The following is a 14,459-nucleotide window of genomic DNA, read 5'->3' on the forward strand; positions in this document are numbered from 1 at the left end:
CATGTTTAATCAACAATACAAGAATTTATCACTTTCTAATATATACTATCGTTTTCACATAAAACACTCTTTATAGTATAAGGAAGACTTAGTAAGTGATCACCTTAAATAAAGCAAAAGAGGTGAAACCCAAGTTTTTATGAACATTGTGTTATGAAAACCTTGTATATGCTAATTAATAGTAATAAATCTTGTGGCCAACTGCTAATTAATAATTTATATTATAGTCCAACTGGAAAAACGAAAAAATGCAAAAGTTCAACTATGAATATGAAAGTACAACTGGACAACTATGTATAATTATGTGTATACTAAATAATTTTTTACTAATATCCTGTTGTCTTTGGCTACCTCCTCCTCCAGACAGACCTATCTACCAGCACGAAAAAGAAGGATGGTATGGTTTGCTTACATATAATGACACAGAACCAAGCCCTTCACCGATGGATCTTAGGAATCAAGCACATAGGTTACTGTGGGATGCCCTTGATTTTGTTGTTTCTATAGAAGCTGATGTGTTCTTCCCCGGTTTCAACAATGATGGTAGTGGGTGGCCAGATTTTTCAAGTTTGGTGATGGGTCAGAGGCTCTATGAAAGGCCCTCTTCCTGAACATATAGTCTAGACAGGTAAGAAAGGCTATTGTAAATGACTGCATTTAGCTTTTTTCATCGTTAGGTTAATTGCACACTTGTTATGCGGATAAACTTCTTACTCTTTTGGGTTCATTATTCTGTAAATTGTAGCTGATCATGCATCTTATAGTTCACTAACTTTTGTAGATCGTTCCATATTCCACCAAACTTAACAAGTTACGATGCTCGAATTTATAAATTCATTCACTGACTCTCTTCCATTAATACTCATGCATGCGCACGGTCTTAAATGAATTTACAGATTTACGAGAAGAGTGGCACTTTTTAACAGCCCAACGTATTGCTTTATACACACTTGAATTTGTTCATCCTCTATAAATTAGTTTCAATACTTGAATTCACACTTCAACTTCACCTTCCACAAATTTGCCTCGATACTTCATTTTTTCTCTTCTTTCTTGAAATATATTGATCGCAGTTTCCATTTCACATAAATGCCTTGGAAAATAGTTCTCGCTGTTATTTGTTATGGAGTTGAAATTGCTTCTTTAGTGAAAAAAAAAATTTCCATATTTTTTCCTTACGATCTCAACCATGTAACATCATGTTACCTTTATTACGAAACAAGATATTAAGTATCTTATTTTCTAATATGGTTTTGTATAAGCTTCACGACATTGTTATGTTGTCGATATATTTACTGTTTGTAATATCAGTAGTTTGAGATTTTTTAATGGCTAGGATATCGACGAGGTAAGTCATATAACCTCTACTATTACCTAACAAGATTCAATATCTTATTTTGTAATATGGCTTTCTATAAGTCACGACATTGTTATGTTAGGATATCGACTAGGTCAATCATGTAACCTCTATTGTTAGATAAGGAATATTTCTTGTTTTGTAATGTATCTCTATTGAATAAAAAAAGTGTTGCAGTTGATGTTTTATTATTTTGTTTATATGCTTTTTAATCACTTTACTCGTTCTCTTATTTTTGTAATGCTATACGAAATTAGAATCATCACACACTTACAATCTTGGCATCTTGCTGAATAAACAAGAAAACGAATGGTTGAAAATATACTGAAGTAAAGACCCCGACACTTGAATACTTGGACAATAGAAGAAACACATTAACAACAACGTCTAAGCAAAAAAAAAAAAACACAAACCTCTCTCTATGTACATAATAAAAACACAAACCGATGCTTCCTGGGTCCATTGCTTCCTCTCTGTCTTTCTCTGTTTTCACCAAGAATGCGTTTTTGAGGTGGAATATAATGAGAGGTTTAAGCATGAGAATCTCTCCTGCAACTCCTGCCCAACCATCAATCATTATATATGTTATAAAGAAGGTTGCTTTCATCGGTATCACCATGCCAACTGTCTTAGGGATTCTGCTCACATTGAAAAAAGAAGAGTCCTTAGCAAAAAGAAAGAAAGATTAACAGAGGGAGAGAAGGAGTCACGTACTGATTTGGTGATTGATTGAGGAAAGAGTTGAGCTGCTCAAACGCAGCTCCAGCGATAACATTTGCAAGAAAGACATTCACTAAGTTAAAAATGTAATATCTTGACGCTGATCGTCTTTCCAAGGATGAAATTGACGTAAAGCCTTCAAACTTGGACATGGTCATCAGTATGGATGGCAGAAAGATCAAGAAAAGCTTCAGCGCAATACCGGCTAGCAAACCTTGTGAATACAAAAAGACAACCAACCGGGTCCAATGTTAGTTGAAAATGTTTCAGTGCATTATTCAAATGCAATACTAGAGAAGAAGGAGAACTCACTGTTCAATAATGACTTTCAAGAACGGTGCAACTTTCTCAATTCCCTCAACAGTAGCAAGAGACTGTACAAACGCAATAGGGATGATGAAAAAGAAGGTAAGGAAGAAGAAGGCTACATTCATGAGCAATCTTCTTACAGTCAAAGAAACATATGGAATGGCGAGGTTTGGCCAATATACATCACGCGGCTCTGCAGCCCATTCGGTTAGCCATTTCGTTGGGTTTCGTGTCTGTGTGGTCTGAGCGCAAACAGCAGCAGCCCAACGAGTTTTGAACGAGACAAAAGATGCTGGCATGATTGACTTTTCATCATTTTACTACATTCTCCCTTTCTATAGCAATCTACAAACAATGAGGAGTTTGAACCAAAAGGGAACATTAAACATAAGATGGCACAAAAATGGGAGTCAGGTAAGACAGACCAGATTTACCTCTCTAACAACTGGTTCACCGGCGAGATTCCTCCGGCTATCATTTCCCTAATTTACAGACTCTGTTCTTAGATCGGAACCGATTCCGCGGCAGTATGAGAGATCTTCGAATTGAAGCATCTATCGAAGATCAACACGATTGCGAATAACATCACCGGCGTTATCCCAAGTTCAATCTCACGCTGCACTACTTTAATCTCCATAGATCTCAGCCGTAACCGAATCAACGGAGAGATACCTAAAGAGATCAACAACGTGATTAACCTCGGTATACTTAATCTCTCCGGTAATCAACTAACCGGTTTAATCCCAACCGGAATCGGAAACATGTCGAGTCAAACAACGCTATATCTCTCTTTCAACGATCTCTCCGGGAGAGTACCACTAAATGGTCAGTCAATTCATGGTGTTCAACGACACTTCCTTCGCCGGAAACACTTACCTCTGTTCTCGAGAGAGAAAGTGAATTAAATTAGTTGAAGAAGATGAATCAAATTAGAATGAATCAATCTGATGTTTTTTTCTCGTGTTTCTTTCTCTTAAAAATCAAACACAATTTAAATCTAAAAGTATAAGATCTGAAGAGCAAGAGCATAAGGGCATCCTTAATGGACAACTTTTTGTTGTGTTCTTAGATTAAATATATAGTGAAAATAATGTAAAATCAGTTGTTAAGATCATAGGTAAAAAAAATGGGGGAACTAATTTTGGTGTTCTTAGAATAAAAATTTCATAAATTTCTTTTATTTGCATGATCCAAAACAAGCCTTAAAACCACAACGACAGAGTAACAATAGTGATGATATCGATTGAACAAGGATATGATTTGAAACATTGAGTATCACAACAGCAGGCACAAGTCCAATATATAGCATTACACATCATACATACTTATGTATAAAACTATGCATCAAACAACAAACACAGTAGCACCACGGAGACAGATCAACAATATTGATTAATATATAAAAGTTAAGAAGGCCGTGTGATACTTACAACTTGCAGTGCTAAGCTTGAGTGTACGGAAGCAAATGTCATACAAGGCTTCATTGTCAAGAACCATACACTCATCAGCGTTTTCAACAAGCTGGTGCACAGAGAGTGTTGCGTTGTATGGCTCCACAACAGTGTCAACAGATATAAAGAGAGAAGCTTTAGTACCAGTTAGAACAAAAACGTGATCCAAGCTCCATCTCAACACTCAACGTAGCAAAGAAGGGCACGAACACTACATCAGCGTCAGAGCAACAATGTTACTTGCTGTGTCCTGTGATATTTGCCACTCTAGTGGATCCACTGGTACCCTGGAGAAGAGTTATAGAGTTGTAAATCATGTGGCTGAAAAAGCAAGGGTCTTGAAACCGATTATGTATATACTAGAGGACGATCATGAAACCATTGCCAATTCTGAGATTATTAAAAGTGATATGATGATGAAATATGTAAAAAGTAAAGTCGACGCACCACTGATTCACCCAAAAACAAGTAAAGAGAATCTAGCAAAATTTGTGTGTGTGCAAAACCAAAATCCACAGGGAGAAGACATGAAAATCCAAAGCAAATCAATTTCAAAATCAAATTAACATCACTGATTGCAAAAACCCTAATTCGACCAAACATATGCAAAGAGCAATCACACTTTCTCACAGATCAAACGAGCCAAATAATATTCCTCAGTTACTAAACAGCAAATCACTAAAATCAGAGACCGAAGAACAGAATCCAACACAGTAAACAGAGAGAATCGATAAATATAGTCTGAGAGAACTTACGAGACATTGAGTTGGCGAAAAAGGAGACCGAGAATGGCGAGAGAGCATAAGGAATTGGAGAAGAAGAAGAGAAGCGAGAAGACGAAGAGGACAGAGAAAGAGAGGAACAAGTAAGGAATTGAACAGAGAGGTTTAGTGGACGCCATTGATGTGTTTTAATGGCCGGAATACAAACCTTCGTCGGAGAAGATGGTGACCACGATGAGTTACCAGAAACGATTTTGATCAGAACGAGAGAAATAAAAATTTTTCTTTCTCTCCAAAACATCTCGACCAATCACAATACAGGAAACAAAGGAGAACTGGGCTTTAGATCAGTTCTATCTCAAGACCAAAATTTTTGATCTTAGCCCACTATTCTCTTTTTTATTAATAAATTTGGGTAAGAACACACCAATAGTTATGCCATTAAGGATGGCCTAAGATCACAAGTTTTTTTTTTTTCGACCAAATGTAATTATAAATGGCATAAAACGTAATAAAACATACAACTCAGGTATAAAAGTAATTTGCAAACTTTTATGTGTTATTTGAGTAAGTCGAAAATCTCAACGTGTTAATCTAGTAATAAACATATTTTTATGTAATATTCTAGGTAATTTTCCTATTTTAAAACATTCTATAAAGTTTAAATATTTTAATATTTGAACCTTTTAAAAGTTTCAATATTTCTAATATTTCAAATTTTTAAAATTTATAAATTTTAATTTTTTAAAAAGCTTTTAAATGTTAAAAAAATTTAAAATTTAAAAATTATAATATTTTGAAACCTTTTTAAAGCTACAAATTTTAGAAGTTTCAATATTTAGAATATTTTAAACTTTTAAAAGGTTCGAATATAATATTAAACCTTTTAAAAAGTTTCAATATTTACAATATTTTAAACTATTAAAATTTTAAAATTATAATATTTTTAAAAAAAATAAAAGCTAAGAGCTTTTAAAATTTTCAATATTTATAATATTTAAAATATTATTAAAAATAAATATTATAATATTTTTTAAAAATTTTTTAAAGTTTTCGTTTGATTAAATAAAAAACAGGATCAAACCGAATAAAACTTTTAAACTTGGACGCTTGATAAATCAAGCTTTCCTGCTCATCCGTTGTTGGAAACATATTAATCTTATTTATACTGGTTTGAACCATTTTCCAAAAATTTTCTAGCTAATGTGGGATATTGTACATAGTTTTTTTATTTCCATAAATTAAAAATTTTCTTTTTTCTAAAAAATTCTGAAAATTTAGAAAATGTTAATGAATGACATGTCAAATCCTGATAGGTTGTTTAAAGTAATTCTTAATATATATAATTCTGCAAATTTCTAAAAATGTTAATTAGTGACATGTTGAATCCCTATTGGTTGTTTTAAAGCTTAGGTGGACAGCCTTAGAAGCTTATAACTCCTACTTTTATTTAGTATAATTAAAATGTACTAGCATTTTCGTAATATGTCACATCAGAACTGGTTAAATTTTTAACAACATAGGTTAAATAAGTATATAGATATATTTTAAAAATATAAACAATGTTGTATCTTAATTTTAATATATATTTGTTATTATTAAATGATTTAGATATGTAAATATTTAATCTTAGTTTTATAAATAAATTTAAGTTTTATAATTTTCTAAATAGTTTGTTATTGTTTCCTAAGATTTTTGAAACAATAAATAGAATCTGTTTAATTATTTTATTACATAATTTCGAAATAATTTTATTGTTATTTTATTAAATAATTTCGAAATTATTTTATTAATAATTTCTTGTAATCTAATAAAAAAATAATTACTATTTTTTTGGACAATTATTTTCAGATTACAACAAATTAATATTAAGATTCTGTTATTATATTTTGTATTAAAATACAGTGGCATTTTGTGTAATATTTTACATGGAGTAGGATTATTTGTTTAAAGGGTTGCTTAAATAAGTATATAGATTTAATTATTGATGTGAACATCTAATATATTAAATTAAGAGAATTTGTTAGAAATGTCATTTTTGACATATCTTTTCTCTAAAATGCCGATTTTTTGAATATTTTTATTTTTTACCTTTTTTACATAATTACACTATGTTAAATTAATTTTTAGTTTTTTTTTTTTAAGGTTTGGGTTCCCAATTTACATTTAGGGTATAGTTTTTAAGGGATACAGTTTAGTATTTGAAGTTTAGGGTTTATAATTTTGTCATTTTATATATTAAAAAGAGTATTTTTGAAAATAGACACCATAAAAAAATATTTTTGAAAAGTGACATAGGAAAAGAGGTATTTTTGAAATCCCCCTAAAATTTAGTGCATGCTGTAGTTTTATGAGAATTTGTTAAAAATGCCCCTTTTGATATACCTCTTTTCAAAAATACCCTATATTCTGGCCATTTTTATTTTTGCCCTCTTTTAATTTTTAATGACCATTTTACCCTTAGATGAAAATTATTTTATTCAATAAAAAGAAAAACAAAATTTTCCCGCCAAAAAATTTCCGACATATTTTCCCGCCAAAAATTTTTTGACAAAAAAATTTTTGATAAAAAATTTCGACAAAAAAATTTTCCCGCCAAAAAAAATTTACAAGGTTTTTAAAAGGTTTTATAAGGTTTCTACCTTATAAAAGCCTTATAAACACCTTGTAAAGGCTTTTACAAGATTTTTTAAAGAGTTTTAAAAGGTTTTTTAAACAACTTGTAAACGCTTTTACAAGATTTTTAAAAGGTTTTAAAAGGTTTTTAAAAGGTTTTTAAAAGGTTTTCAAATGGTTTTTAAAAAGATTTTTAAAAGGTTTTTAAACACCTTGTAAACGCTTTTACAATGTTTTTAAAAACCTTGTAAAAGTTTTTACAAGATTTTTAAAAAGGTTTTAAAAGGTTTTTAAACAACTTGTAAATGCTTTTAAAAAGTTTTTAAAAGCGTTTACAAGGTGTTTAAAAACCTTTTAAAATCATTTACAAGCTTTTTAAAAGCATTTACAATGTTTTTAAAAGCGTTTACAATGTCCTTTTTAAAAACCTTTTAAAAACCTTGTAAACACTTTTAAAAAAAAGTTTTTTAAAAGTGTTTACAATGTTTTTAAAAGGTATAAATTTCAATATTTTTGGCGGGAAAAATTTTCGATTTTGGCGGGAAAAAATAATTTTTTCGAGAAAAATTTTTCGATTTTGGCGGGAAAAAAAAATTTTGGCGGAAAATTTTTTTGGCGGGAAAATATTTTTGATTTTGATGACTGTACATTCTTGCTTTCACTCAAAAAAGGGTAATTTGGTCATTTTATATATAAAAAGGGATAGTTTTAAAAATGGTCAATATGAAGGAGTATTTTTAAAAAGGGGTATGGAAAAAGGGGCATTTTTGAGAATGCCCCTTTTTTTAGTCAACAGTGCATAGTTTTATTAGTATGTATACTAACGAACATAACTAGCGGGCCAAAGGTTCATATATTGTATATTGCCAAATATGACTTCTCTTCCATGGCCCATCAACGTTAATCATCCATTAACATACGGGTTTCCAAGCCCAATATAAAAGTCCTTATTTTTAGCAATAAAATCAGATTAAAAACAAAAAAGAAAAACCAAAAATTGGATAAGTCCGCAACATAAATCTCCTACACCGACTCCATTGTACACCCCAAAACGCAGTACTGACTTTTAAACACACACTCTTGACTCTGCTACGTGTATGTGTATCTTACATTTGCTACATCGGTACATAGTAACACAATACACCTACACACAGCAGATTACGAGGAAGTAGAAGAAAAATCTGAAGAGAAAATGAGATATTTTTTTTTTTTTATAATAAACTTCGTATATATAGCCCCTTAAACCCTACTCCTTGGCTTCATTCTTCTTCCCATTTCCTCTGCCTCTTTCTCAGATCACACAAAAACCCTAGTTTCAAGACTTTATTCACCAGGTACCCTTTCTGCTCCATTTTCGATTTACTGTGCTTTGTTCTGTTCCTGATCTGTAATCTTTCTTCTGAGAATTCGTTCGTGTGAGTGAGTCTCGTGTATGTAGATTTGTTTGTAGGTGTTTGTTTCAGTTTGCCTGTGAATTAAATCTCTAGATCTGTTGGTTCTCTTTAGATGATGATGATGATTTTGTCTCAAAAGGTTTAGGGTTTTTGTTGATCTGGTGTTTTGTGTGTTTATAGAATGTCTTTCTGCAACAAACTCGGTGGTCTATTGAGACAGAACATAACTCCCAGCGGAGGAAATGTTCCGGTTACATCTATGCTTGGATCTCTTCGGTTGATGTCTACCAAGCTTTTCGTCGGAGGTAAGATCTTTGTCTCTCTCTCTCTCTCTCTTTGTCGGTGAGATTTGAGAGTTGTTCTTGGTCGGTTTCAAGAATTGGTTTTGTTTTGTACTTAGTTTTTAAAATTGCTTCAGGTCTGTCATGGGGAACTGATGACGCATCCTTGAGGGATGCTTTTGCTCACTTCGGTGAAGTCGTTGATGGTATTGTATTCTACTCTCTCTAGCTTTTTGTGGTTGATCTTTGTGTTTTAGTTTTGTGATTGCTCTGGAGATTTAACAAATGTGTTCTATTTTTGTTTGTTTCCCTATTTTTGCAGCTAAAGTCATCGTAGATAGAGAGACAGGAAGATCGAGGGGTTTTGGATTTGTCAACTTCAGTGATGAGACTGCTGCATCTGCTGCCATTTCTGAGATGGACGGAAAGGTTTGTATTTGGAATCCTCGGTTTATTGTTAACTGTTTCTGTTTTAATGCTGACAGCTACTTCTATTGGTTTTTGTAATTTCAGGATCTGAATGGTCGTAACATCCGAGTGAACCCTGCTAACGATAGACCAAGTGCTCCCCGGGCATATGGTGGCGGCGGTGGTTACGGAGGTGGCGGTGGTAGCTACGGAGGTGGTGGCGGAAGCTATGGAGGAGGTGGCAGCAGCTATGGAGGAGGTGGTGATGGTGGTAGTTACTAAACCAGAGGAGTTGCTGCTTGTGAAGACGAAGAGTTAAAATGGTTCTGTTTTAGTTGGTTTCTTCAATTGAATCTTTGTGTTAGTATAAAACCTGAATGGGATTTGCTAAAAAAAAACTCATTTTCTGTTTTGGTTGAATATTTTATTGCCCCCATTAGGTGCATTTTAATATGGCCTTTCACTTGAGGTTTAGATTCTTCTACCTACCATTGCCTGTTCGTAGCTCTGATTGATCCAATTTTTCACCTTTTGTTATGTGATTTGGGTCTAAGGTCTCGTTTAAGTAAAATTTTTATCAGAGGTTAAGCATCTTCCGAGATAGAAGCAACCTTTTTTGGGAGTTACTCAGTAATAATTATGAATCAAGGAGACAGTTTAAAGCAATCCCTTCTATTTTTGAATCTACTCTTGTAGCCAAGTCATATAGCTTAGTTGCTGCTTAGGCAGCCAACTGTGGACACATCTGAGAACTCATAGAATCAGCCCTAGTTATCACGAGCGTTGATAGCTCACCGGATCTGATATGTGACACGAGTTGAAATCTTCTTTAGTATAGCTACAAAATTATATTGGCTTTGATTTTTCCACCAGTGATGATCAATGGCCGTAGATTAAAGTTATGATAAACATAGTCATGCACCTCCATTCAAAAGTAAAAAAACCTTATGGTACTTTCATGTGTTTGCAGTGTTAGTTTTTGGTTTCCTTATTTCGTTTTCTGGTTGTGATCCTACTCTTCCCTTCCGAGGGTTCGTTTGAATCTCATCTATATGTCAAGGTCTTGTGCTTTGTGTTTTTGAGAGTTTATTGAAAGCCTGACAAGGGTTTTATCAAATCTTTTCGCCGGTATTTAAACCTCATTGGAGAAATTTTAGGTTGTTAGGTTTGTTCATCTCGGGGATTACAAAAGCTGTATTTTGGGGCTTCGGATCGTTACAAGTGTACCAATAGGTACATCAATCTACGAAGAGCTTACAATTAGTATCTGGCTGATTAATCGTACCAGGACTTATTGAATCTTATATCAACCATAAATTAAAAATCTTTTGTAAATCCTTCAAGAATTTTATCCACTGGACAAGATTAAATGTATCATAACATTTGATGCTCACTCTTGGAGTTATAGGAAAATCTTTGAGCTTCCTCCTTCACGTCATGAGCCATTGACAGCATCAGGAAGGTCCTTTAGAACCTAAGTAGATGTAACAATGCTCTCCATTAGCTTCTTACTCACCAAAGACAAGCTCGGGGTTTTTGACAAGTAAGAGTATTACAATTGGAACAATGTGAGACTTTTGGTTCAAGGTCGTTGAGTGTGAAAAGATGGTTTTTCTTTGATGTTACCTGGTAAAGATGCCATGAAGCATAAGCATCTGTTGCTGCGTATTGTAACTGCTGCTTCGATAGAGGATAAATCTCCCAGTTCCCAAGCCTGATTCTGTGAGGCTTCAGGAGCTGCAAAGTAACAGTGAAACCTTTTAAAGCGAAATAAAACCAAGATTCCCAGAGGTGGTCCAGTTCTCACTAATGTACTCAAGCTTTAGATATCAACCCAGCGAGGTGGAAACGCATACCTCTTTACAGACAAGTGTCTCTGTTAGTGAGGCAAGGCCCCATTTTTTTGAATCTCCACCAATTTTTCGGTTGGCTAAATCTGAAAGATCCTCAACATCTTTGATGGACACTCCATAGTCATGGAAAAGCTTCACAGAGTCACCGTCAATTCCAATACCTACCTATATATATATATATATATATGATATGATACAGGACTATGTTAAAATAGAGCATATATGGCTAACAACAAGAACTTTGATCACTTGAGAAATATTAACAAACCTTGACAAGTGTTGAATCCTCAATAAGATGTTGGAGACTTTGTGGGATACCGGAATGGACAATGTGCATAACATCACAATAATTCTTATCTACACATATCTGGACAGTTGCAACCTTCCCAGGGAGAACACCTGAACAAGTCATATTTATCACAAGAATGCATATATCAGCAAACATCAAGGAGTTCATGAATATGTCCCACTGAATTGAGATGAGTTGAAGCATCTGCGGTTGAGTTTTCAAAGGACAATAATCTATTGAATTGTCTACCAAAAGATGATGCGTGGTTTGAGTTAGGATACACTCTCCAAACCTACAACCCGAAAAAAGAGCAAACTCCACATAGAGATGGAGTTTTAGCTTTAATGCAGGACCAAACATAAAAAAGTTTACAACATCACGAGAAATTATCAAACGACTATCATTACAAAGCTGTAGTAGAACAATGTAGCAAATGAAAAGCTTGCAGCAATCAGATTTCAGATTTGAGACAAGACAAAACTGCACAAATGAGACATCTACAGTTTCTTTCTGATCTTTCTGATCAACAACCATAAGCTCTTTCTGATCTAAAGAAAAGAGAACGTATCATAGAGATTTAAGAAGAGGAAATACGAAAAGATAACATATGCATCCGTAGAGATAATTAAAATGCACCATCAGATGCATCTGATTGCACCACATTTCATACTCATTAAAACTGCAAACAGATTGAACTAACAACATCAACTGAGAGAGGTAGTTTCTCTACGGAATCAGACACAGACACACAGAATCGAAAAAAAGAAGCAAGAACAAAAAGTAAGTACCTTTTCTAAAACTAGGTCTCCACTCAATATCTAAGCCAACAATAGCTTTTCCAGATTCATCCCTCTTGGTATCAAGAACCTTAAGAAGCTGCATTGCTCGCCTATCAACCTCACTAGCAGTCTTACTGTACAAAATCCTACCACCAAACCTCATCGCTGGAAAATTCCTACCTGCAATTAACAAAAAAAAACATCAAATAATCAAAGGATAAGTTGCTTTGCCACATAACATCCTCACTTCAAATAACAAACAAAAAACACTGTTATTAAGGAATAAATCCTAATTATATAGATTAGGGTACGACTACGAACAGGTTTGTACATTAAGACGGTGACAATTGAAAAAAAAAAAAAAAAACAAGAACTTGGGATAAAATGTGAGAGACAACAAATGGATCGAGATCAGCAGCGAGCCCAGAAATGTACAAAGCAAAAAAGACGTTAAGAGATTTGTAGGGAGAGAATGATGAAGACCTCGGCAACGAGAGAGGGGAAATCGTTTATAAGCTGCAGGAGAAGTGATGGAACGAGGCAATTCGCGGCGGATTTTATTATTATTAGGGATTTGATGATGTGGAACCTCGTCCCCATGGCCGGAGGTTATAGCCCCTACGGCCGGAGAAGAAGAAGAAGAAGAAGAGTGGGAGAGTTTATAGGAAGCTTCGATTGCGTCGATAGCCAGAAGCTGCTCCTCTGTAAAATCGTCGTCGTCGTCGTCCCAATTTTTTGTCCTTGACATTTTTTTTTTAATTTTTTTTCATGAACAAAAAAAAATTAAAATAAAAAATAAGTGGTTTATTATTATTGTTTTTTGCTTCTAAAAAAGCACATTGATAAAAATAGAAAGATTACAGAGAGAGAGACTGAGAGAGATCTCTAATCGTACTTAGTCGTCTAAGAGATGACAAATCCAGGCATTCCAAAAGAGTATGTGAACTTCTCGACATCATCCTTTAGCTCATCCATCTCCTTGTTGTTCACCAAACCCTTGTTAAAGTCTTCCGTCAGCTCACCGTACTGATTCTGGATCTCCAACGTGAGTGTCACGGCACGGCTCAAGAACTCTCCTATCTTCTCAAAGTCTTTCTCCACCAATCCTCTTGAGGTCATCGCGGGTGTACCAATTCTTACACCTCCGGGAGCAAGAAAACTAGTGTCTCCAAATACTGCATTCCTGTTTAATGTTATGTAGCACAAATCGCAGAGCTTCTCAAGCTTGTCACCTGGCAGAAGCAGATGCATATCTAAACATCAGAGACAGTTCGCTATATAAAAAATAAAATGGTGGATTTTTTTTTTTCTCACTGACCGGTTAATCCAAGAGGGCGAAGATCCCAGAGAATGAGGTGGTTGTCAGTTCCACCGGTTAAAATACAGTATCCCTTGACCATCAAGTAGTTTGCTAGGCATGCAGCATTGGCTTTCACCTGTTTTGCATAAACCTTGAAGCTAGGAGCCATAGCCTGCTTCAATGCAACAGCTAGAGCACCGATCTTGTTATTGTGAGGACCACTTTGAAGCGCTGGGAATACAGCAAAGTTGATTTTTTCCTCAAGGTCAAAAACAGCACCCTCGGGTTGCCCCTNAAAACAGCACCCTCGGGTTCCCCCTTCTTGGCTGGTTTTGGGCCCTTCCTGTAGAAGATCATACCGGCCCTTGGACCTCTTAAGCTCTTGTGAGTTGAGGTTGTCACTATGTCACAGTACTCAAACGGGTCTGTGGCTTCCTGTGAACATAATAAACAGAGTTCACACCGCACCACTTGAGAGACATCAAAAGATTTTAACAATGTGATATGATTTGTTCTCCGAGACAAGCTCAATCAAAATGCTACACAAAACCAGATCTAACATAAGCGCAAGTTATTAATATGTTTATATTATAGCAAAAGATGTTTGATGCTAAAAGATATTTTAGTTTTTTATCAAAAGTTTATAAATACTAAGTCGGGCCACTATGCTAGTATATTAATTTATACCTGAGCAGCAACAAGGGCACTGTTGTGAGCCATGTCGCAGAGCAAAAAAGCCCCAACCTCGTCCGCGACAGCCCTGAATCTCGCGTAATCCCATTCTCTAGGGTAAGAAGTACCTCCACAGATGATTAACTTAGGCCTAAAATTCATAGCCTTCTCCTCAAGCTTGTCGTAATCAATGTAACCAGTGGTGGAATCAACCTTGTACGGAAAGTTTTCGAAGTAGATCGAGGTCGCCGAGATGTTCTTCCCACCAGAGGTATAGTAACCATGAGTCAAATGACCACCTGAAGGCA

At 34.5% G+C, this 14,459-nt stretch overlaps 3 protein-coding genes and 1 long non-coding RNA gene across 6 annotated transcripts in view; 1 reads left to right on the plus strand and 3 right to left on the minus strand.

Annotated features, from left to right (window-relative positions):
- Window positions 1-1,684: 1,684 nt before the first annotated feature.
- LOC104772985 lies at window positions 1,685-3,427 on the minus strand. Of its 2 annotated transcripts, XR_765004.2 has the most exons (5): window positions 2,821-3,426; window positions 2,527-2,731; window positions 2,390-2,451; window positions 2,072-2,291; window positions 1,685-1,995 (listed from the first exon to the last, which is right to left on the minus strand). It is a non-coding gene; the product is annotated as an uncharacterized LOC104772985 (long non-coding RNA). The 2 variants fall into 2 exon arrangements; XR_765003.2 differs by having other exon boundaries at window positions 2,390-2,731; window positions 2,821-3,427.
- A 4,973-nt stretch (window positions 3,428-8,400) lies between these two features.
- Window positions 8,401-9,742, plus strand: LOC104772986 (glycine-rich RNA-binding protein 2, mitochondrial). Of its 2 annotated transcripts, none has more exons than XM_010497540.1 (5): window positions 8,401-8,509; window positions 8,750-8,874; window positions 8,988-9,056; window positions 9,173-9,279; window positions 9,364-9,742. In XM_010497540.1, the coding sequence occupies exons 2-5, from the start codon at window positions 8,751-8,753 to the stop codon at window positions 9,538-9,540; spliced, it is 477 nt and encodes a 158-aa protein (XP_010495842.1). In that variant the 5' UTR covers window positions 8,401-8,509; window position 8,750; the 3' UTR covers window positions 9,541-9,742.
- Window positions 9,743-10,480: 738 nt separating this feature from the next.
- On the minus strand, window positions 10,481-13,758 carry LOC104772987 (Werner Syndrome-like exonuclease). Its single transcript, XM_010497541.2, has 7 exons — window positions 13,498-13,758; window positions 12,663-13,411; window positions 12,189-12,359; window positions 11,380-11,510; window positions 11,115-11,276; window positions 10,885-10,995; window positions 10,481-10,732 (listed from the first exon to the last, which is right to left on the minus strand). The coding sequence occupies exons 2-7, from the start codon at window positions 12,925-12,927 to the stop codon at window positions 10,694-10,696; spliced, it is 879 nt and encodes a 292-aa protein (XP_010495843.1). The 5' UTR covers window positions 12,928-13,411; window positions 13,498-13,758; the 3' UTR covers window positions 10,481-10,693.
- Window positions 13,083-14,459, minus strand: part of LOC104772999 (serine hydroxymethyltransferase 5-like) — a 20,685-nt gene continuing 19,308 nt past the window's right edge. The window contains exons 2-5 of the mRNA XM_019242560.1: window positions 14,167-14,450; window positions 13,785-13,914; window positions 13,498-13,710; window positions 13,083-13,411 (exon numbers count right to left, since the gene is read on the minus strand). Of these exons, the coding sequence (XP_019098105.1) occupies window positions 13,083-13,411; window positions 13,498-13,710; window positions 13,785-13,914; window positions 14,167-14,450 (956 nt within the window). The remainder of the gene's footprint in view (window positions 13,412-13,497; window positions 13,711-13,784; window positions 13,915-14,166; window positions 14,451-14,459) is intronic.

The sequence above is a fragment of the Camelina sativa genome, unplaced genomic scaffold (assembly GCF_000633955.1).
Source record: "Camelina sativa cultivar DH55 unplaced genomic scaffold, Cs unpScaffold00382, whole genome shotgun sequence".
Classification (NCBI taxonomy): Eukaryota; Viridiplantae; Streptophyta; class Magnoliopsida; order Brassicales; family Brassicaceae; genus Camelina; species Camelina sativa.

Excerpts from the sequence above, each read along its gene's own strand:
- LOC104772986 (XM_010497540.1), top strand. The coding sequence starts at position 8,751 with ATGTCTTTCTGCAACAAACTCGGTGGTCTATTGAGACAGAACATAACT. Across the intron at positions 9,057-9,172 it reads CTTCGGTGAAGTCGTTGATG|CTAAAGTCATCGTAGATAGA; the intron begins GTATTGTATTCT and ends CTATTTTTGCAG. Across the intron at positions 9,280-9,363 it reads TTTCTGAGATGGACGGAAAG|GATCTGAATGGTCGTAACAT; the intron begins GTTTGTATTTGG and ends TTGTAATTTCAG.
- LOC104772987 (XM_010497541.2), bottom strand. The coding sequence starts at position 12,927 with ATGTCAAGGACAAAAAATTGGGACGACGACGACGACGATTTTACAGAG. Across the intron at positions 12,360-12,662 it reads TCCCCTCTCTCGTTGCCGAG|GTAGGAATTTTCCAGCGATG; the intron begins GTCTTCATCATT and ends TGTTAATTGCAG. Across the intron at positions 11,511-12,188 it reads GAGACCTAGTTTTAGAAAAG|GTGTTCTCCCTGGGAAGGTT; the intron begins GTACTTACTTTT and ends TGACTTGTTCAG.